Genomic DNA, 22,084 nt, shown 5'->3' with positions numbered 1-22,084 from the left:
ATCCTTTAGTTAAGGTGCTTTGATTCAGAAATGTTATATGCCCAGTGCTGCCTCTGTTTGAAGAGGCATTGCACATATTATGGTTTATTTCTATCTAAAGAATGAGAGCAATCAAATGGAGGTGAAATCATCATCAGCAGCAGCAGCAGAAGCATCAATTGAATGAAAATGAAACAGCGAGTCCTCTTCTCCCTCTTTTAATGTCACATCTACATAAAATGCCTGTAAGGAGACGTCTCATGCAGCATCATGGTGATGACATGATCGTGATTATGAATGCATATTATGAGGTAGGGATTAACTACTGAACATAATACGCATGATATATGTTATGTAATCTTTCTAAATGCGTCCACATTACAGATACGGTTCTTTGAATACAGCTTCTAGACAGTTATCATCTATCCCACAAGGTGGCACTACAGGCAAACTTATGGTTTTACAGATGCAAATCCTACATGTCCAATTACAGTGTTTTATTGATCATTTTGCTCATCATATTAAACATTTTGAACACATTTTGACAGTAAGAGAATAGTTGGGCATGTGGTTTTAATCTGCAAAATATCCGGCGTCTATTAGAAGGTATTTGTACCGTCTAGATATTACAGAAGAGGAAAAATACATAACTTTATGCCTATTTTAATGTTTTTCTATTATAATCTTTTATTGTTTCTGTCTTTTAATTTGTATACAAGCCTTTTGAAAGTGAGATTCCAGGTATTAAACTGGTGTAATAGAAAATAGTCTATGATATCAAATGATATCACAGTTAAACAACAAACATCTTGTAATAATGAAAGAGGAGTTTTCTGCTCAAAACACACAAAAAAAGGCTTTTATTACAAATGTATTGCATCACATTGTATGACGTCTGGACAGAAGACTCTCTTCCATTCCTGTACTATACCGTGTCCCTGAAGATCATGGGTGGATTATAAGACAATGGGCCCCTGGACACAGACCGCTCCTACAAGACACACAGACTTAATAGTTTTTTAGCCTCTTTTTGTTGTTGTTATTTTGTGTCTCTGTAGTCGATACGCATCTCTCTAAGTGTTACTTTGTGGTCATTTTTTGTCTCTTTGTGGTTGTTATCTGTCTCTATGCGGCGGTTTTGCATCTCTCGTCATTTTGAGTCTCTTTATAGTTGCTTTGTGTCTCTTTGTGGTCATTTTTTGTCTCCTTGTGGTTGTTTTGAGTCTCTTGGTAGTCATTTTGCATATCTTTGTAGTTGTTTTGTGTTTCTCTGTAGTCATTTTGAGTCTGTTTGTTGTTGCTTTGTGTCTCTTTGTAGTTATTTTGAGTCTGCTGTGGTTGTTTTGCCCCTTTGTGTAGTTGTTTCGTGTCTTTTTGTAGTCATTTTGAATCTCTTTGTACTTGCTTTGTGCCTGTTTGTGGTTGTTTTGTGTCTCTTTGTAGTTTTTTTTGTATCTCTTTGTAGCCATTTTCTGTTTCTTTGTGATCATTTGAGTCCCTTCCTGGTTGGTACGTGTCTCTTTGAGTGACATTTTATAGGTGAAGGCCAGGGGGGCCCCTGCCACGCAGGGCCCCTGGGCCTGTTCCTGGTTTACCCGTTCAGTAATCCATCCATGTTACACCATGTCCTTGTTTATGTGGGGTGGACCTCGAAGGCTCAACATCTTTTGGAAACAAAGTGAAAGCGACCCATGCAGAGAGAGGATTATGATATTCCAATTCCTCACTGAACTACACCCACGTTCATAAAACATTCAAGGACCCCGCAGTCTGACAGCACACCAGATGTACTGGAAGGCGGTGAAAAAGATCATCTGTGTCTTATCAAAGTTAATATCAAGACCATATTCATTTTAATTATTCATCAACAGAAATACATGACTCGAGGGAGAGAGAAATGTCAGAGGCCAACAATGTTTGATGCCAATGATCAAGAAGTGATTACTCCAGTGTTTGGCCTCGTGTCTTAATGTAGCATTGGTTCATTATGTGTGGGTTATTCTTTGACTCTCACCACTCCCTTTACCAACAAGAGGGTGAGGACGTGTTTGTGCCCTGCAGCTGTGATTTTTCAAGAACGATTATCTGCATCCCCAATAAGCTCTTAAGCGCTGTGTTGTTTCTTGACTGTTGTTTCCTGCTACTCCAGGGTTTCATTAAACTGAATGTTTTTAATATATAACCAACCTTGATATCACATTTTGCATGTAAGAGATCAAACAACTGAGAGAGTGAACAACTGCATCTAATATTTATATGATGAACCAGAAAAGTGCTCACAGATTCAAGTCATTGTGGTAAAACTTTTTTAAGTTGTAACTAATGACCTTATTAATGCATTTATCAGTGCTTTATAGGTCAACCATCAACTTTTGGGTTGCCAGGTTGTATAAACATTCTGTGGCAGGCGTTAATCCCCTTGCAGGAAACCTAATTGACAGTGTCGTTGATTATTTTTTTTGCCACTAGGGGGCAGTGAAAACAAGCTGTGAACACAAAACTGACATATCACCTTTTACGTTGATATAGCTGTTGCCTACATACACATATAAAGGACATGAAGCAACATTAGCGCTTATTTGGAGTCATATTTCTGGCCACATGATGAATTTAAGTACTATACCCTCTTTTAACTCTGTTTTGGTCTCCACCAACTCCTGAGGGAAATATCTGTCTCTTTAGCTGCTAAATGCTCCACTGTGTTCACCAGCTAGTCGCTAACTTCGTTACTCTCATTGTGGTTTTAGCATTTTTTTCTATGGCCGAAAATGATGCTATGAGAGTTAAAGTAAAGTTGTGAACTAGAAATCCAAAACAATGAGCCGAAAGATGCTAAAAAAATAAAATGAAATGCAAATTTGGTTGATAAAGCACTGTGGGTTTGTCCCATAAAAACATTGTTTATTGTTGCTTTAAATTCATCAGGAAGATGACTTAACTTTTGAGAAAAATAGCGGAGAATGTGGACAGAAATCCATTTATTAACAACTTCATAACAGGTGTACATACAGACTTCATGGATATGTAATAGAATAACAACATTTATAACATCATGCAGAGGGATTTTTCACAATCTGGCAACCCACAAGTTAATTAATGGCTTATAACTGATCTATAAAGCACTAGTAAATGATTTATTAACCAATGATAAAGATATTGGTTACAATTTTATAAAGGATGACTTAACAGACTCCCTTATAGTTTTTAAGCCCATACAGTCTGATTGCAATCTGATTATTATTATCAATGATGCACATGCACTGATCGATCTTTGTGCAAGTTCATCAACAGGCTCTGACACAGAAATGTTTGCTGCTAAACTCTGAATTTAGTTTCTCTTTCGTTCAGTCTATTTTAAGTAACCAAGCTGTGGTTACATACGGGCTCTGCGTCATCACATTTCAAGTAGCAGACACAGTAACCTGAGACCGATTGTCAAGTGCTGACAAGTGATTGTGATTGTGCAAAGTGTCTCAGGGACCTGTGTTGTGGTGTCAGTTGTACGCATGCATTATTGTAAACATCAGGGCAGAGGCACTGACCCACATGGAGAGCATCATGTCGGCTGGCAGATTACGTACTAATTATGAGCAGCATCAACAGATGACAGTCTGCACTTACTGCTGTTTTGCTCCCGTCCATATGCCGTCACACCGTACACTCGTCTCTCAGGTGGGGTCATTTAGGGCCGCGTGGGCCTCAACTCCATTAGAGTGACAGCGAAGGTGAAGAGGGACGAACACTCAGACACGTCACTGCTGGCAACGCACCAGAAAACCACTTTATCTCCCTTGTTGTTATTCCACGGTCCACTGAGGCTGAAATAGCATGAATAATGTTTGTTTATCAGTGCAGGTGGACGGTGGAGGTCTGCGGAGAACAGGTGGATGTCAGATCAAGAGATGGGGAACATGATGTAAACAATAGATTTTACACAGACTGTATGAAGTCTTCTGGGGCTCTGGAGGAGCTTTAGTCTGAGATAATAACCCTGATGATATCATTGTGATGTCATCAGGGTTACCTCAGCTTGGGCTCGGAGAGTATTTATTTTTTTAACCGAAAACCTGCGTTATGGAGTTTGAAAGAAAAGGCTCAGATAAAAAAAGATGCTCTTTGAATTGTGGGAAATGTAGTATCAAGCATTTTTTTGAGGTTGACTCACAGTCAGAGGATATCTCGCATCTGCTACACAGATTTGCATTAATGATTAATACAGTGTGCTGACTTGACTATGACTTGCCCTAAACTGCATGTGATTATCATAAAGTGGGCATGTCTGTAAAGGGGAGACTTGTGGGTACCCATAGAACCCATGGTCCATTGGTACCAACCATGGTTGGTACCAATGGAGTCCTTAGGTTTTCTAGATTCATATGATGCCAGTATCTTCACTCTAGCTTTAAAACTGAGGCCGCTACAACCTAAAAATCACAAGTTGTGTTAATGCGTTAAATAAATTAGTGGCGTTAAAACAAATTTGCGTTTATACATACACCTGCTTGTAGATGTGTTGGTCCGTAGCCACCATTGAGGACCCCAAGGTCACGTCCTCTGTATTGTTTTAGAATATATGATCATTTTAAATCTGGATTTAGATATTTCTTTTAGTCAAAACCTTCAGGTGGACTGTTTAAGGCCAGAAATATTTATTAAAATCATCTTGGCATTTGGGGGAAGGCTTTGAAACAGCATTAAGTCAATCATACAAAGAGATTAAATTATTTATATTATATTATTTATTTTTTTAGGGTGGGTGGGGTTGATGGACTCTTGACCTGAGTATTTCTAAAATCCTGGTTGTCAGAAAATGTATTTCTTGTGCAAATCAACTAACTACGGTAATTAAATATATATATATTTTTTAATGTTTGGATGCATCTGTAAACATATTCTCAAGGAAATGTGAAATAATTTCCTGTAAATCTGCACTGCTTTAATGATAAGGAATACCAACAAACAGTGAGTGGTGGGCTTTGACACAGAAATAATTCAATAATACAGGGAGATCATTTTATTATTATTATTATTATTATTGTTGTTGTTTTTTGATTTATTTATTTATTTTTATTTTTATTTTTATATTTAAGGGTGGGTGGGGTTTGTGCACTCTTGACCTCAGTATTTCTAAAATCCTGTTTGTCAGAAAATATATTTCCTGTGCAAATTAATTAAATATTTTTTTTAATGTCTGGATGCATCTGTAAACATATTCTCAAGTAAATGTGAAATAATTTCCTGTAAATCTTTGATGATAAAGATGAATCCCATCTAACAAACAGTGAGCGGTGGGCTTTGAAACATAATTAAAACAATCATACAGGGAGATCATTTTATTATTATTATTATTATTGTTGTTGTTTTTAAATTGTATTTATTTATTTTTTTTATTTTTTAGGGTGGGTGGGGTTGGTGGACTCTTGACCTCATGTATTTCTAAAATCCTGGTTGTCAGAAAATGTATTTCCTTTGCAAATTAACAAACTATAGTAATAAAATATATTTCTAAGACATTTTATATGTTTGTAAGCATCTGTAGATATAATAATTCCCTGTAAATCTGCACTAAACCCTATAAAGACTGAATAATCCCATCTAACAGTGAGTGAGTGGTGGGCTGGACTAAGCACAGCAGGATAATAGAAATACTGAAGAAGGCGTGTTGTTGTTGTAGTGAGCTTTGCTTTGCATGGATGGCCCTGTGGCAGCAGCAGGAGGACGGTCGCCATCTCTGGGTAAACACTGTAACCGTATCACGCAGTTGATATATAGTAGTGTGTGTGTGTGGAGCTGGAGACTGGAGAGCAGGAGTACAGCCTTACAGTAGCAGCAGCAGCAGCAGCAGCAGGAGTGGTGCTACAGTATGCTGCCTGCAACAGCAGCAGGACACACACGACTTCTTCGATGCAGGACTGACGCTTTGTTTGTCTCCTGCACATCGGATGTTTTTGGACGCTTATTTCCTCTCGCTTGATATTCCGTCTTTGTTGTTTTTTTGTGCGCTCCAAAGGGGGAAATGCATGCATGCATCGAATAAAATGGGATTTTAATGGTGCAGCCAGCAGGAGACTGTAGTGCGCCTCTTTGGTAATGTTTGCCAAGGAATAAAACGGTGTAGCCGAAAAGGTGCGTTAACATCTCGTTTCCATGGACAACACGTCCATAATAACACAGGTTGCAAATCCCAAAGAGGAGGAGAGCATTTCTTCAAGTCAAGATAAAGGTAAGACACACACACACACACACACACAGTATTTTAATTCTAATAATATAATAATAATAATGCTCGGTTGCCAGATCTGATCTCTGCAGCCCTCAGTGTGCAGAGAGGATTCAGGGCTCAACAGTATCGACGGGGAAAAAACCTCCATTGTTCAGCTGAAGCAACATTAAGAGCCAGCAGCTCTCAGCCAGCCTGTCAATACACATATATAGATACAACCTGTCATGTTTGGAGGTGTAACTTTAATGCTGGGGGCTTCATTTTGAGCTTTTAAACCAGAACCCCCATTTAAAATGTTGGACATTTTGTATACTTATTGTATGTGTGTTTGTGAGTGAGCTGGGTTTACTACAGGGGGCGGGTACTCATACACTCATTTTCCCTTTTGCACACTGGCGACATATCCCTGCATGCATCACTGGCACTGTAAAATACCTGATAGGGTATACTACCAATAACACCACCACCACCAATAATAATAATCAGGGGTCAAATCAACAGTTTGGCTCTGGTGCATGAAGAAAAACACCAATTTATGATATGTATTATTGTGCACATGGATCATCAATGTTGCAGTGTACACATTTATGAGTCCAAAAGTCAGATACACAAATATATTTTTGCATATTTTGTAGAATAAAACCAACTCACTGAGAGATGGAAATGTTGTGCCATTAGTCTACAGTAAAAAACTAGGGATGCAACAATCTGACTTTTTCAGTCCCGATACGGATAACGATACCTGGTTTTTCGGTATCGGCCGATACCGAGCACCGTTCCGATACCAGTGTTTAATTAATGAGCTGTATGCCTCACTGTGTGGAGGTCAATGGGATCATTCTTCAGGCTTGATTTAAACATTGTTTTCCTAACTTTGTAAAACAAAATGTAACAAATAAATACATAGATATAAATTCATTGAATTGTTCTTAATTATTAAAATGATAAATCGTACACCAGCAACTTGGCAAAAAATCTTAAAAATTAACCGATTTTTTTTATTTATTATTAAAATTATAAATCGTGCACGAGCAACTTAGTAAGAAAATCTTCAAAATTAACAGAATTTGTATTTATTATTAAGAAAATAAATTGTGCACGAGCAACTTGGTAAAAAATCTTAAAAATTAACAGAATTTTTTATTTATTATTAAAATTATAAATCGTGCAACTTAGTAAAACAATCTTCAAAATTAACGGGAATTACAATTCAGGTGTAAACCTTTTTAATGCAGCAACGAATTGCTCAATACTTAAACAGGAACTAAAATTACAGTATACAGTATAATGTGAATAGTATATAAACATAAAATTGAATTTAATAGATCGGCCCCATTGTGACCGATATCCGATCCAGCTATTTGATTCAGTACCGGCCTGATATCCGATCCAGTATCAGTATCGGTGCATCCGTATAAAAACCTGTATTGTTTATCATCAGCTCCTCTGTACAGTGCATGATAATAAAAACAATCATCATCATATAACTTACGATGTATGTTTACATGATCAGAACTTCCACTTCCAGATGTGTAAAAAGAAAAAGTGCCTGAAAACAACAGCTCAACAGCTGCTCCGCAGATTACAGCGGCTGAACGAAAACACATTTTCTCTCTGTTGTTTTGCGCAAGAGTCGCCACTTTCACCATGTGGTGATGACATCAACGACAAATCCCCCTCATGAGTCAGGAGCTTTCCAGTTTTCATTAACTTTGAGGATTGTCTGTGCAGAGGCCAGTCACACTTTTTTTTATTGGTGCCCAGCAGCTCACAAGAAGATCAGGCTGTGGAGGAGTGTGTACACACACACACACACACACACACACACACTCACACACACACACGTAGGATACACCGGTGTCCACGGGAGATCGCAGCAGGAGGGCGTGGTTGTTCGGAGCTCGGGGTCTTGACATTCCCCCACCAGCACCCATCTTACTGAGCCACAGGGTGCCTGGAGGCCAGAGGGACCACGACTTCCTGCTACACCCCGTGCTCTGTTAGAGTAAAGGTCACCTTCGTCGGAGCAACACTGACATACAAGAACCACTCGGTCATGAAATGAAGATCTGGACTTGTTTGCTTTGATAAGTAATCGGAGGCTTAATTTTCACTCATTCACTTCATCTTCTTTGCTTGAAACTACTCCAGGACTGACCTGCCAGCCGATTAGACTGCTGTCAGGCTATTAAATAGGCGTCATCAGTCGCTATAAGCACCCTAGATGTGGGTCAATAGGGGCCCACTACACCCACTAGTAGGTTTAATCATCTGTTCACATACGACCGCAGTAATTATGACAGGAGCAGAAGCGGAAGTTGCTGTAGTATAGACAGCGTGAAACTCCATAAGGGGGGGAGGTCGAGGATAATGGATGGGACACAAAACGCAGGGTTTTCACCCAGGAGACCGAGAGTTTGCATCCCGTGTGAAACCAACAATGTGTAGTTGTCTTTGTGTTTGTAGTTATTTTAACCTAAAACACAATGTTTTTTGTTTTTTTTGCCTAAACCTAAAGCAGTTCTAGTTTTGTTGTTTAAACCTAAAGAAGTTGTAATTTCATTGCCTAAACCTAAAGAAGCCTTTTTGTTTGTCTTCAAAACGTGACCTTTCATTCAGTTTTATAACATATTAGAAGAGGTTGCTTTTAAGTTTCACTTTCCCTTTTACAATGTAGTAGGTGTAGTATGCCCCTATGGTGCTTATAGTGACTGATAACGCCTATTTAATGGTCTGATAACAGTCGAATCGGGTGGACCTGCAGGATCATGGTGGCCAGATCAATTGGGATTTATTTTTCCTCATCAGCTTCCTCTAATCTTTTGGTGCCGCCTTGATAATTAAAACCCATCATAAACAAATCAATGAAAACAACCACTAACAGCAAATATTCACTGACTGAAGCATCATCGAGGAAGTGCTGTTTTTAGCACTTTTTTTTCTTTATAATCGCTCGCACAGAATTCCCACACTTTCTTGTCGGCAACATCCTGCTCGTCTTGAACAGTAAATCCCGGATGACATGTTGGAATCCGACAATTAATCTGGCGGGATAAAATCCAGGGTCAGTCGCTGACCATAGAGGACACGACACTCGAACGGCTGCTGTGACACACAAAGTCTCACCAGGGAGCTTCCTGAATGGAGTCCCTGCCCTTCACTACCGGCTCTGTCAAAGCAGACAACAAAACAGCGCTTGTTGTGCAGGACAGTTCCTCTGTGACCTGCTGGGGCTGCACTGAAGCCACAAATGATCACACACACACACACTCACATGCTGAATATTTCAGAGCACGGGCCGGCTATTTTCAGAGTCCTATCAGTTTCATTCCAAGCAAAGACGTAGTAACTCATTAGAGACGTTTGGTCAGGTGGAGAATATATCTTTATGCATTATGGATTATGTTAAATGAGGTGAGGGTTGGAATCATAATGTGGGTGGTTTCTTTCTTCAGGCTGTGTTGAATGTGAGCTTTATCAGATGGATAATTGTCACCTTCAGACTATTTTTTGTATCATTATGTAGTTTTTTTCTGAGATAAAATAGCAATGTTGTACTAATTTAAGGCCAGATACTTCACAGGATGCAGCAGTGTTTCTTCTCTCCGAACCCAAATGAGGCTTTTCATTTGGCAGACGTTTACTTTTCAGGATCTGATGCAATGCAATGTAATGACTGGACTAACACAGAGAGTCACAGGGCGGCCAGTCTCTGTCTCACTCCGCAAGTCATCGAGGCTCTGCTCTGATAATAACTTCACAGTCCGACAGGTATCAGTGGACGAGCTGTTTAACTTAATCAGATTAGGTCAAATCTGAGTTTAGCTCAGACACACTTAGACTGAAACAGATTATGTGTTTAGTTGCTTGAGTTCCTGTTTGATGCCTAATTAATTTTTGTAATAATTAAGCTACTCGCACACTTGCCCTCGCACACAAATTGTTAATAGCTGTTGATAGTAGGGATGCACCGATACCGATATCATATACTTTATACACTGGAAATTTAATTCCTGTTTAAATTTTGACCAATTTGTTGCTGCATTAAAAAGGTTTACAACTGAATTGTAATTCCTGTTAATTTTGAAGATTTTTCACAAAGTTGCTGGTGTATGATTTATTATTTTAATGATAAATAAGTTAGGAAAACAATGTTTAAGTCTAGCCTGATGTTTCCTTACACGTAACAGAATGATCCCAGTCACTTCCACACAGTGAGGCATACAGCTTATTGATTAAACACTGATATCGAATTGGTTATCGGTATCGGCAGATACCCAAAGCCAAGGTATCGGTATCGGGACTCGGAGTCGGATTGGTGCATCCATAGTTGATAGCAATAATACATATTTTGCTTTACATTTTGGAAGCATCCCGGAAAAATTTGGACTGCAACATATTAGTGAAAAAACAAATTTGAGCAAACTAATTAAAGCATATATCTGGTGTTATTCTGTATTTTTCTTATAGTCAACAAATCCTGTGAAAACAGAAAAACCAACAATGAGTATCAATCTTTCAGTCTCTCAATACACTCCCAGCCCCAAGCCCATTTGTTCCTACTGAAGACATACATCTTTAAACTAAGATGGATCACAAACATATAGTTTCAATTTTAAAAAAGAGCCAATCATTTCCTAAAAAAGGCTGGGCACTGTATTTTTTAGCTACGATTACTCCAGTACGAGAACATTGTGAATTTGTTGTGGACTATTTTCAGCTGTGGAGTATTACACATTTTGCAATGTAGGGAGTTAGTGTCAACAGCATCAGGATGGTGTTTGTGGGTTGGATCAAAATAAACTACAGTCCGCATGAACATAATGAAAAACATGTACAAAGAATGTACAATGGAGCTCTATGGCACAGAGGAACAGGCTTTATCAGGCTTTGGGAACACAGACGACACTTGTTAGAGAGATCAGTTCATTGTTGGGTTTGGTCTTTTCATGGGATTTGTTCACAACCACAAACATGTAGAATATCATCAGCATTATTTCATTTCTTTAAGTGTGCTCTAGTGTTGCACAGCAGTGTGTTTGTCAGTTTTGCTTCTTCACATGGCTTAATAGAGTGCTACGGGAATGAGTCCTAAAACCCGGAAATGAGTTAGTACTTACGGTTCCTTAAATACGTCATTCTCTGCAGCACTCTATAGTTTTCCTGGAGTCCTTGTAAAAACTGTTTTTACTTTTTCTTAAAGCACTTACTGGAGAAAAACAACAAACACAAACTATAATTTCTTTTGATTGCATGCTTTTCGTGGCTGAGTAATATGCATTCTCCTGAAGAGACATAATGTCATTCCCCCCCTGTCATTACTCCAAAGGCTGCAGCAAGACACTATCACAAAACCCATTAACGTCCAGTCTTTTACAAACAGTGGTCAAGGTACACTCAGTCTGTCCTCCTACTTTACATTTGAATGTCTTTAATGGAGATGAGGTATATAATTTCAGTAGAAGCATAGACGAGGAAGAGTAGCAGCAGGCGCTGGGATTTATGTATATGGCACGTTGAAATGAGGCTCGCTGGTTAGAACATCTTTGCATTGCCAAAAAGAAAACGAGAAAAAAAAAGCTGTAATTATATATTAATCTGGAGAAAGGCCTGTGATTTCATGCACACTTGGCTTTTGAGGTTATTCCTGGAAAACGCTGCTGTACATTAATAATGTGTTTATGATGTGTGGACCACACCTGCAGGGTTGTGTTCAGCACAGTTAGCGAGGAGCGCTGCTGTGAGTTTTGGCTGCGCCGAACGTCCTTGCTGGCACAACTTTGCCACTCCGCCGCGTGCCGCACTCTGCTGTCATGACCGGATTACGATGTTTTACTCAGCCATAGATTTCTTAGATGTATTTTGAGCTTACAGTATGTCATTCACAAGCCTTGAGAAATACATTGGATTGTGTATGTGCGTACCGTGAAGTCAATATTCAGTGCACCATTTTGACGAAGAAAAAAAAGAAGCAGAGAAAAGCGGGACTCTTGAAGTCCTTATTACAGATTTATGAGCCTATTTCAGCCAATGCTGCTCAGAAAAGCTGATTATCTACACCTCCAGGGAAGTGTTGGGAGTATTGGACACATCTTCATTACTTCACCATACTGGGCAGCTGATTGGGAGGAGTTGAAATGTTTTTCTTCCAAGCCTAAGCCCCTTGACTGATAAGCTTGTTAACTGTATGTGCGGGGACCGGCCTCAGTGTGTGGATGAACATGCCTGAAGTGGAAGTTGGGGGGATTGTATTAATTTATGTCTTTTACGTTCATTCAGTCCCACAACAAGAGGCAGTGAAATGTTTTTACAGCTGTAAGTAGCAAATAAATGTGTTGTCGTAGTAACTTTGTGTTGTTGCTCCGCACAGAGCTGGTTTGGCGTTAACCACGATGGACACGCCAGCGCTGAGTTTCACATTATGCGTGAGCTCATAGACAGTCAATCATCGATAGCGGCTCCCTTATGTGTTTGTTGATGGATCAGTCTCTTGTTATAAGTTGGAAACAAAGCCTATAAATCATAGTTTATGTTCATATCTCCCTCATGATGTGTTTTTTGTGCCAGTCATTTTTTTAAAAGTGTTGGCTGTTAGCATTTTCTAAGTACTGTCAAGAGAAAAAAACATAATATTGATGGGGATATTAGGGAAGCTAATGTTTTTGCAAACTCTGTATTTATAGTTTGACATTTTGAGAAACACCTTTATTCTGTATGAATGTCAATGTCAATGAATCAAGTATTTCTCAAATTAAATGAGTCAATAACATGAGTGAGTGGATTCAACAAAGTTTAGTGAATTTTGTATCACGTTTTTGACCATAAAATGTTCAAATCCTGCCAAATGTTGACAAAAGCAGCCCAAATTTCATCTTATCTACCCGTCCCAATGCTATTTTTTCCTACCCACTTTAATCAAGAGAAGCCCAATTGGTGGAAACCATCCAAATCTGGCAACACTGCAGACTCGTCATATGACAAACTCCAATCAAATAGGCATACGGATATTTCTTTATTAAAACGTTTTTAAAAATGGATGAAAATGTTGAATTAGACAAGTCAGGTCAATTGATTGTTTCCTCATTTTAAAGAATCAAAATATCGTCAAAATAAACCCGCTATAGGGATATATGGAAACAAGCCGAGTAGCCATCATGTAAGCTTCTGCCTCTCTTGTCCATTTCCTCCGTGGTGGACTTTGATCCTGACAACATATTATAAAAATGTAAATTATCTCTGATAAAGTGTTATAATGGCTGGTAGAGCTTTTCTCTCCCAGAGACAATGAAGGCTATCTTGTGTGACACAGAATGCATTAGGAAGATGAATGCCAGAATTTCATATCCGCTCACAATAAAGATTCAACTTTTAAAAAATCAGCAAAGTGGTCCTTAATTACTAGGCAGCCTGTAAAGATCTATGGATTGTCAGACACAGTGAAGGAGATGCAATCGCGCTGCAATCCGTCCCCGGAGAGGCCACAGGGGAAAAATAGTGTGGGTTGACTCTTTCTTCACTCCTACACTGGCTGACTGTGAATACTTAAAACCATCACTCCGAATGCACTTTTAACTGGAAAAAAAGAGAAAGGAGTTCACAGCAGTGCTGCTCTGAAGTCTCCGTGCTGGCTTCCAGTTTAAAATAGAGCTTTAACATCCTTTTTTTGTTTATAAAGCTTGTCACAGACTGTATTGTTGGTATGCTGCCAGTATGTCCAGTCCAGTAGAGCCCTCAGATCCACAGGACTCTGATCCGGCTCCATTGTTGTTGTCCCACATACATTGTCTTATCCTGCTGCTGTAAATACTCACTAGTAAACGAATTAACTCACTGAAAATAGTCACAAACAAATGCACTATTTTAGAGCTGCAACAATTAATTGATTTGTTGTCAACTATTAAATTAATCGGCAACTATTTTGATTATCGATTAATCGGTTTGAGTAATTTTTTAAGAAAAAAAAGTCAAAACTCTCTGATTCTAGCTTCTTAAATGTGTATATTTTCTGGTTTCTTTACTCCTCAATGACAGTAAACTGAATATCGTTGAGTTGTGGACAAAACAAGACATTTGAGGACGTCATCTTGGGTTTTGATTGACATTTTTCACCATTTTCTGACATTTTCTAGACCAAACAACTAATCAATTAATCAAGAAAATAATCAACAGATTAATCGACAATGAAAATAATCGTTAGTTGCAGCCCTACACTATTTACTCCTGTTTGAGTAATGTTTGCTAAAAACTACAGTGACTATCTTAGGATTTACATTGTCTGTAGCAACCAGTGGGCTTTGTGCACAGACAGGTTAAAAGTATTTAAAGACGGCCTAAAACATAGCTGGCGTTGATCTTTTCAAGGGATTTATGGAAGGAAGAAAAATATAGAATAACAGTAGCCGCGTCCTTTAAATCAGTGATTCTCAAAGTGGGGTTTGTGACACTATCAGTCCGCGAAATAATAATAATTTTTGTAGTCATTCAAATGTGCATATATATCCACATATGGTGACCATTTGCACCAACAAAACAAGTTTATTGTGTCCATTACTCCCACCCACTTTAGCTTTGGAAATATGATTGTGACACACTGTAATGACTTCATTATTTTAAAGTTGAAGCACTTACTGAAAGTCAGCTTTAGACTGGTTAAATATCTGGGTTTATTAGGGATATTCCAGCCTTGCTAATCATTTTCTGAAAGCTTTTAAGATCAATTACTTGAAATGTCAGCTATAAATGCCGTCAAGTTGAGTCCAAATGCAATTTGAATAAAATCACAACTCTGTTTACAAGCATAAGTGGAATTAACGTGATTCAAATTGAGATGTGTTTCTGTTTTTCACATTGAAATAGGTCTGAAGGTTGAAAAGTTTCAGAATACACACAGTTCCAACGGCATCTAAGAGTACAAATGATAGTAAGCATTATGCTTAATCGGTGTTACGATTATGAGGGAGTCCTTGGAAAATATTCTTCCCAGTAAGCGGTCCCTAACCCCAATTAGTTTCAGAACCCATGCTTTAAATAAATATTTACCATATTTCCCCCCTGAAATGTTGTGCAATTGAAGAATAAAGTAGCACACAATGGAAGCACTCAAGTAAAGTACAAGAAAATGATATACAGTATGTAAATTATAAAACAAATTTGTATTTTTCCTTACTTATTTATCATCTTATTTGTATCATTCAGTTGTATCATGTTTATCTCGAACAAATACATGACGCCGTCAGTAAGTCCTCAAAGTCACATGAGCACATGTTCCTGTTTCTGTTCCTGTTGATATCAAGACTTCCATTCCTGTTGTTGATGATTAGTTGGTGTGTTTGACCTCACAAGGTTTGTAATGGTTTGTTTCTACACTGGGTTACATTAAAGTAATGTACATTTTGCTTAAGCATTTGAAATTGCTGCTGTATGCATCTAAGTTTATATTCCTCTGTATGTGTATATATATATATATATATATATATATATATATAATATTCCTCTTCTTATGTAATGCCTTGCGATTGGCCGGTTTAAAGGAATGTATGTTCGTGCTCCTGCTGCACATCAGAAACTCCACATTTCTCTGCTCTCAGTGAAGTATTTTGTTATTCCGTTAGTTGGTTGTGCTGCAGAGCATGGTTTGGGGTTTTTCGGGGCCTCTTTTTATGTCTGTGTGCTTTGGACTGTACGTTTGACGGCATTGTGGGAAAGTTTTATGTTTGAATTGTTGCCTCGAGTGTAGCTCATGTGCTGTGGTTGCTTGTTTTGGAGCAAACTCTGACTTCAAAATGTCCAGCGTGGGCTTTGAAGAGACTATTAGTAGAGCTTCAAGTAGATTCTTCTTCATTCTGATGGGTTGTGATTGCACTATCATAATGTAGTTTGTATTGATTTGGATGAAGAAATATACATTTCAGTGTAGGATAACAGAGGAACTTCCAGTTCCAGCTTAATTGACTGCAGCTGTCAGTGACTTTCAACTCTTCAAGCTTCGCCTAATTGAACACAGAAGACAAACGGCCGACACTCGTTCTGGTGCATGCTTGTCATGCTTCGATTTGAACGCACAGCATTGTTGTAGAATTACATCACTCATGCCTTTCCTGTGTATCTTGACACATCGGCATTCAGTGGCCGTGAATGAGTGAAGACCATTATTAATGCTCCGAAAGCCACAATCCCTTCGGAAGCAGAAGGACCGCCTGCCACACGGCCGCGGCGGCGAGGACGCTGCTGATCTAAAGCCTGTTTCTATCGGGAGCGCTGTTAAAGCGCGGACTCGGAGAAGCCGCGAGCTAGGACTAATTGAGCGTCCATCCAGGGAAACGGACGTTGTCAAAACAGATCAATACAATCAGAGAAAGGTAGGGGTCAAGGAGGAAAGAGTGTGTGAAGAAGAGGGCAGGAGAAAGTGCTCAAATAGCATCTGTGTGTCTCTTGGGTTGCAGGCAGGTACCTGGCCTGGCTCTGACAGGGGGATGGCCTTTCTGCATATTTTGCCCTCTTCTGGCTGGCATTCATCACCAGTAATTGGCCATCTAAAAGGGAGATCATGTTTTGTCCATAATGATTTTCTGTCACCCTTCCTGAAATTATGCTGCGTGCCACTTTGTCAGATGTTTGACAGAAGAGCATAAAAGGTTTATGCATTTTTAAGTAGATGAGCGAGGCATAAGCAAATATGGAGGCTGTAAAAGACACAAAGAGGTATTTTTTCTGCCTCTCCAGAGGTAAAGGTGAATACTGTTTAGCTGTGAATCTCAAGGGGCACTAAGTAGGACATGCTGTGTGTGGAAACGTAGAGGTGAACGCCTCTCCGAGAGCAGAGGCATGGGAAACTGTAGCAGCAATACACAAGCAGGGTACCAACACACACTCCCACTAATACATGACCTACTTGTTAGCTTCCTTTCCATTCATAGCAAGCAGCGTTTTAATGAGTCTGATTTACTGGAAAAACGCGCAATTTGTTGTTTTGATGCCTGCTGGGTGCTTTCGTGTTTGAGAACAAAACTTAAAGGAGCATCAAGTCTGATAAAAAAACAACCCTGATGATGTCATTGTGATGTCATCAGGGCTTTCTCTTTTAAAACAAAAAGCTTGTTACAGCCAGTGGGCAACTCCGGGTCTGAAAAGTGAAGCCAATGAGGAAGTGCCTTAAACTTGCATTCTTTTAACAGCCAGCAGGGGGCGACTCCTCTGGTTGCAAAAAGAAGTCTGATTGTATAGAAGTCTATGAGAAAATGAGCCTACTTCTCACTTGATTTATTACCTCAGTAAACATTGTAAACATGAGTTTATGATCTCAATCGCTAATTTCAAGTCTTCTTCAATACAGCATGATGTTCATTTAGTAAATTATGGTCCCATTTAGAGTCAAATAGATCATAAAGCAGGGGATGCTTTAGTGATTGACAGGTCGCTACCACGGCGTTGTCTGGTCTGGGAGTTGTCCGTGTTTTCGTCTTACAACTTTAACCCTTTCACAGTGTGTTTTCAGTTTGGTCGTCTAAAAATGTCTAGCTCCACCCTCTCGTGTCACTTCTGGTTGCAAAAAACCAAGATGGCGACGGCCAAAATGCCGAAATCGAGGCTTCAAAATGGCAGTCCACAAACCAATGGGTGATGTCACGGTGACTACGTCCACTTCTTATATATACAGTCTATGGTTACAGACGAGGATGCGAGGAGTTTGAAAATGGTGGTGATTTACCAGACAGGGAGGGTTTAACAAAAAGACGCTGTTGGTTGCATTGTGGGAAAGTTGACCTACAGTATGATAGGCCTCTGCTGCTTCAGTTTTGTCCGTCTCTTGTAAGTTCCCAAATTTTATGGAAGATCAATACTAAATTGTTGGAGTTCTCCTTTAAATTCCACTCTTAACTGCTCACCGGATCAATTTTACGGCTGCATGAACAGCATCTCTGGGGTCACCGAGTGTGCGACGGGCATGTCCATACTCAAGAGAAGCCCGAAGACAGGCTCTTAATTTCATCTGACATTAAATCTTCTCTTTTAACCAACAGACAGGCAAGGAGGATTTCCCATCAGTCACTGAGCCTCTGGCACTGCGCGCACAGTTGTAGATGAGAATATAAAAAGATATATAAATAATAAAACCGCCGCAGCCCCAAACAACGTGGGCTGTGTTGCTGCTGGTTGCGTAACTCCGGCAGAATAGTCAGATCTCCCTCATTATTTCTCCCTGAGCTCTCAGTGGGTTAATTCCCCCGCGCTTGTCATCTCCTTCATTATGCCGAGCGCTCAAGAAGCAGCAGTCCTCATCCCCCCACCACCACCACCACCACCACCGCCACCGCCCCCGGGGGGCTGCAGGCAGGCTGGCACCGCCACCACAGCGCCCACGCCGCTGTGCGACTAAGGCAGGAAAGCAAGGGCAGACCCGCCCACGTCTCTGTGTCAGGGTTCACGACAGCAGCTGGCTGAATTAGTACCCTGCAGTTCGACATGGGTGCCGACGGAGTGGTTTATGTGTTTAAATCTCAGCAAACCGTGTCTTGACTTCAAATGTAACTGGGTTATTGAGTAAATGTCAGTTACATAAGGTCATGTAGGATGCATATATATATCCTCCCGGATAAGTGAAGTAGGGAAATAAAACCGGAGGGGCAGCTGAGGGTCAGTCCGTGTGACTAAATCCATCTACGAGAACTGAGTGTACAGTACCTCCCCAGCTTCAGCTGTCTGTGTGGTGAAGTAAGGAGGCTTAATGGGAGTTTATTTTATCATACTGTGCTATTATTGCCTCGATGGCCTCACACATAACCCACCATGGGCCGCGGCACAGTGAACACACACAGGCTGAAGTGTCAGCTCATCTGATGCTACCTAACTCCACTCAGCTGTTTGGATTTGCTGTGTGTTTCCGTGTGTGTGTGTGTTCGTGTTCGAGGGTATTGTGAAGCAGATGCTCTTTGGTGTAAATATTGCTTAGGAAGCTGTTCTGTTGTAATTATCATCGCCTGTCTTGGTGGTGGGATTTTCTCTTGTGTGGAAACGATCAATGATCTGTGTGTGAGTGACGGTATAGCTCAGTTGGTGTAAAGGGTCGGCTCTTAGTTGCAGGATTGGAGGCTCGTGGTGTCCACATGTCCAAGTGTGCTTGAGCAAGACACTGAACTGACTCCTGATGTATGTAGATGGCAATAAATGAAGATAACTTTGGACAAAACCACCTGCTTAATGTTAGGACTGGGCGATATGGCCAAAATCTTCTATCCCGTTAAAGGTAATTTCATATCTTGATAATGATATATATCACCATATAGCATGTTTAGCATGTCATAGTAAATAAATAGTCTATATGAAATAATCACATGGTAAAGACTATTTTTGTATACTCCTGTGTGAATTAAATACTTGACAAATGAAAAATTTAGTACAAAAAGAATATAACAGTTTCAAGTGAAATATTCTAAGTTCGTATGTGCTTATTATCAATTTAGACGACGTAATTGTGTATCGCGATATCTCGATATATGATTTCATCACGATATAATTCCATTGAACAACCATAAATTATCCTTTTGAATTATCGCCCAGCCCCACTTAACATACCTAATGCAAAATGTATTGATACTCTAACCATTTAAGTCATTTATCAAGCAAAATTTGCAAACAACTCAGGGCCAAATATTTGCTGGTTTCAGCTGCCCCATTGCAGGATTTTGAAGTTGACACCTTGTGCTTTGGGAAATTGTGACGGACACTTTTCACCATTTTTGTACATTTAAAACAATAATGGGATAATTAAAAAATGGTCAAGAGATTAGTGAATATAGCCATTAGCCTCAATTCCTGTTTAATTTAAAGGTACAGTGTGTAGGATTTGGCAGCATCTAGTGGTGCGGTTGCAGATTGCAACCAACTGAGTATCCCTCCGCTCACTCCTCCCTTGAGTGCGGTAACGCCATTCACCTCGCTCAGAAGCCATCCTTACCATAATAACACTACTTTAGGAGCAACGGAAATCAGACGCCGGCTGATGGTATCACGGTTTTGCACTCTGCGGCTCACGTTATCGCAGTTTCACAAGCATGTTGGAGAACTACGGTGGTCTTAAGGTAACGTAAAAACACGAAAGTCTCTCTTTAGAGCCAGTGTTTGGTTCGTCCATTCTGTACTACTGTAGAAACATGGTGGAGCAACATAGCAGACTCCGTGAAGAGGACCCGCTCCCTATGCAGATATGAAGGTCTCATTCTAAGCTAACGAAAATACAACGATTCTTAGTTTCATGTGATTATACACGACAGAAAACATAGTTATGGATATTATATTCCATTTCTGCTAATAAAGCCCCCAAAATGTCGCCCACTGTTCCTTTAAGAATAAGATAAAGTGTTTCCTTTCTTAGCGTCATCCCCGTTGGAGGTATTATATAGTGTATTACTGCAGGGATTCCTTCCACAGTGTTATTTTGCTGACACAACAAGGAGTTCCCCCTCGCTGCTTGTCTGTTGCTGTTAATATGTGATAGCCGGGGACAGAAACAGCTTCCTCTTCTTCAGGTGCTCTCTCTGCCTCTTGAGTGTTGTCAACTCACGACATTAGATCCCAGCGAATAGTGGATTACCTGTTGGTTGGTGTATGTGTGTAGAGGACTTGTACTCTATCTCACACGTTGTTATGTAAGCTGGTCCCATTTTTATTACAAACAGCCCACACTCAAAATCTCAGTGAGGGGAGGTTATCTGAAAAATCATGCCCCACTGCTTGAGGCGATGCAGGGGTCATTTTTGACTGTTGGTGTCTCCTCGCCATGATGTCAGGAAGGCTTGTTTCTTTGTATTATATAGCAGCGATAGCGTGGAAATCCCTGTGGCTCCCGGCTGTTTTATTTCGGTGTATGTTAAGTACCCGTCTGTGCCATTTAAAACCAGCCTGTTTTCCATCTGAATTATTTAAGCTGCACCTTCACAAGGACCGTTCTCACATTCACCTCCATGCCCCCCAGGTACTGTACACTTTACCTGCCTGGCTGATCAACTAACTGCTGCTGGAGTGCAAGTTCATGGTCTGTCACACAGGCACTACCAATACCAAATATAATAGAATATTAATATTGTGCACACAGGGATTATGACTGACGGCCCAAATAAAGGGGTTTAGATTTGGGGTTCTCCGCCTTCTTTTTTTGTTTTTGTTTTTAACGGCAGACCGTTTTTATATTGATAATTTTGTTTCGGAATAGCCAACCGGGGCACCTGATTCAATTATTATCAGGCCATTAAATAGGCGTTATCAGTCGCTATAAGCACCATAGATGTGGGTCAGTAGGGGCCTACTACACCTACTACGTTGTAAATGTGAAAGTAAAATTTAAAAGCAACACGTTCTAACACATTGTAAAACTGAATGAAACGTTACGTTTTTAACACTAGGCAAGAAAACTACAACTTCTTTAGGTTTAGGCAGCAAAACTACAACTTTAACTACACGTAGTCCGTTTCACAAGGGATGCAAACCCCAGACTCTTGTGCGAAAACATACTGTCATACTGCAGTTGCTAGAGGTCACTGTCATGTTCTTTTTTTTACCTTTTTTCAGTGACCTACCATATGAATAGATGATAAAACCTACTAGTGGGTGTAGTAGGCCCCTATTGACCCACATCTATGGTGCTTATAGCGACCAATAACGGCTATTTAATAGCCTGACAACAGTCTAATCAGCTGATCGGGAGAAAAAATGCAGCAAAGAGTGCACCGAGTTCAAGTTAGTTACTGCAAAAAATACCCTTTAATAGCCTATAAAGTTAAATGTTTATTAATCAGCTTCTTTTGCCAAATCTTCTGATTTACTCACGGCCTTGTAGAAAATGTTACGAAACCTGTGTGATCATCTGACCGCAAATGTTTATTACCC

General features: G+C 39.8%; 1 protein-coding gene across 5 annotated transcripts in view; it reads left to right on the top strand.

Moving 5' to 3' along the window:
* The first annotated feature begins 5,592 nt into the window (after positions 1-5,592).
* The window catches only part of ctdspla (CTD (carboxy-terminal domain, RNA polymerase II, polypeptide A) small phosphatase-like a), a 37,154-nt gene continuing 20,662 nt past the window's right edge, over positions 5,593-22,084 (top strand). Inside the window, exon 1 of one of the 5 annotated variants that reach the window (XM_037757102.1) lies at positions 5,593-5,714. In XM_037757102.1, coding sequence (XP_037613030.1) covers positions 5,669-5,714 — 46 coding nt within the window. In that variant the 5' untranslated portion in view covers positions 5,593-5,668. Of the gene's footprint in view, positions 6,203-19,113; positions 19,446-22,084 lie in introns of those variants that run through there. The other 4 variants (XM_037757101.1, XM_037757104.1, XM_037757100.1 and 1 more) reach the window with 4 other exon arrangements.

Source organism: Sebastes umbrosus, chromosome 21, assembly GCF_015220745.1.
Source record: "Sebastes umbrosus isolate fSebUmb1 chromosome 21, fSebUmb1.pri, whole genome shotgun sequence".
In the NCBI taxonomy this organism is placed as follows: Eukaryota; Metazoa; Chordata; class Actinopteri; order Perciformes; family Sebastidae; genus Sebastes; species Sebastes umbrosus.
The sequence above is the reverse complement of the archived record's forward strand: the minus strand, read 5'-3'. Positions and strand labels throughout refer to the sequence as shown.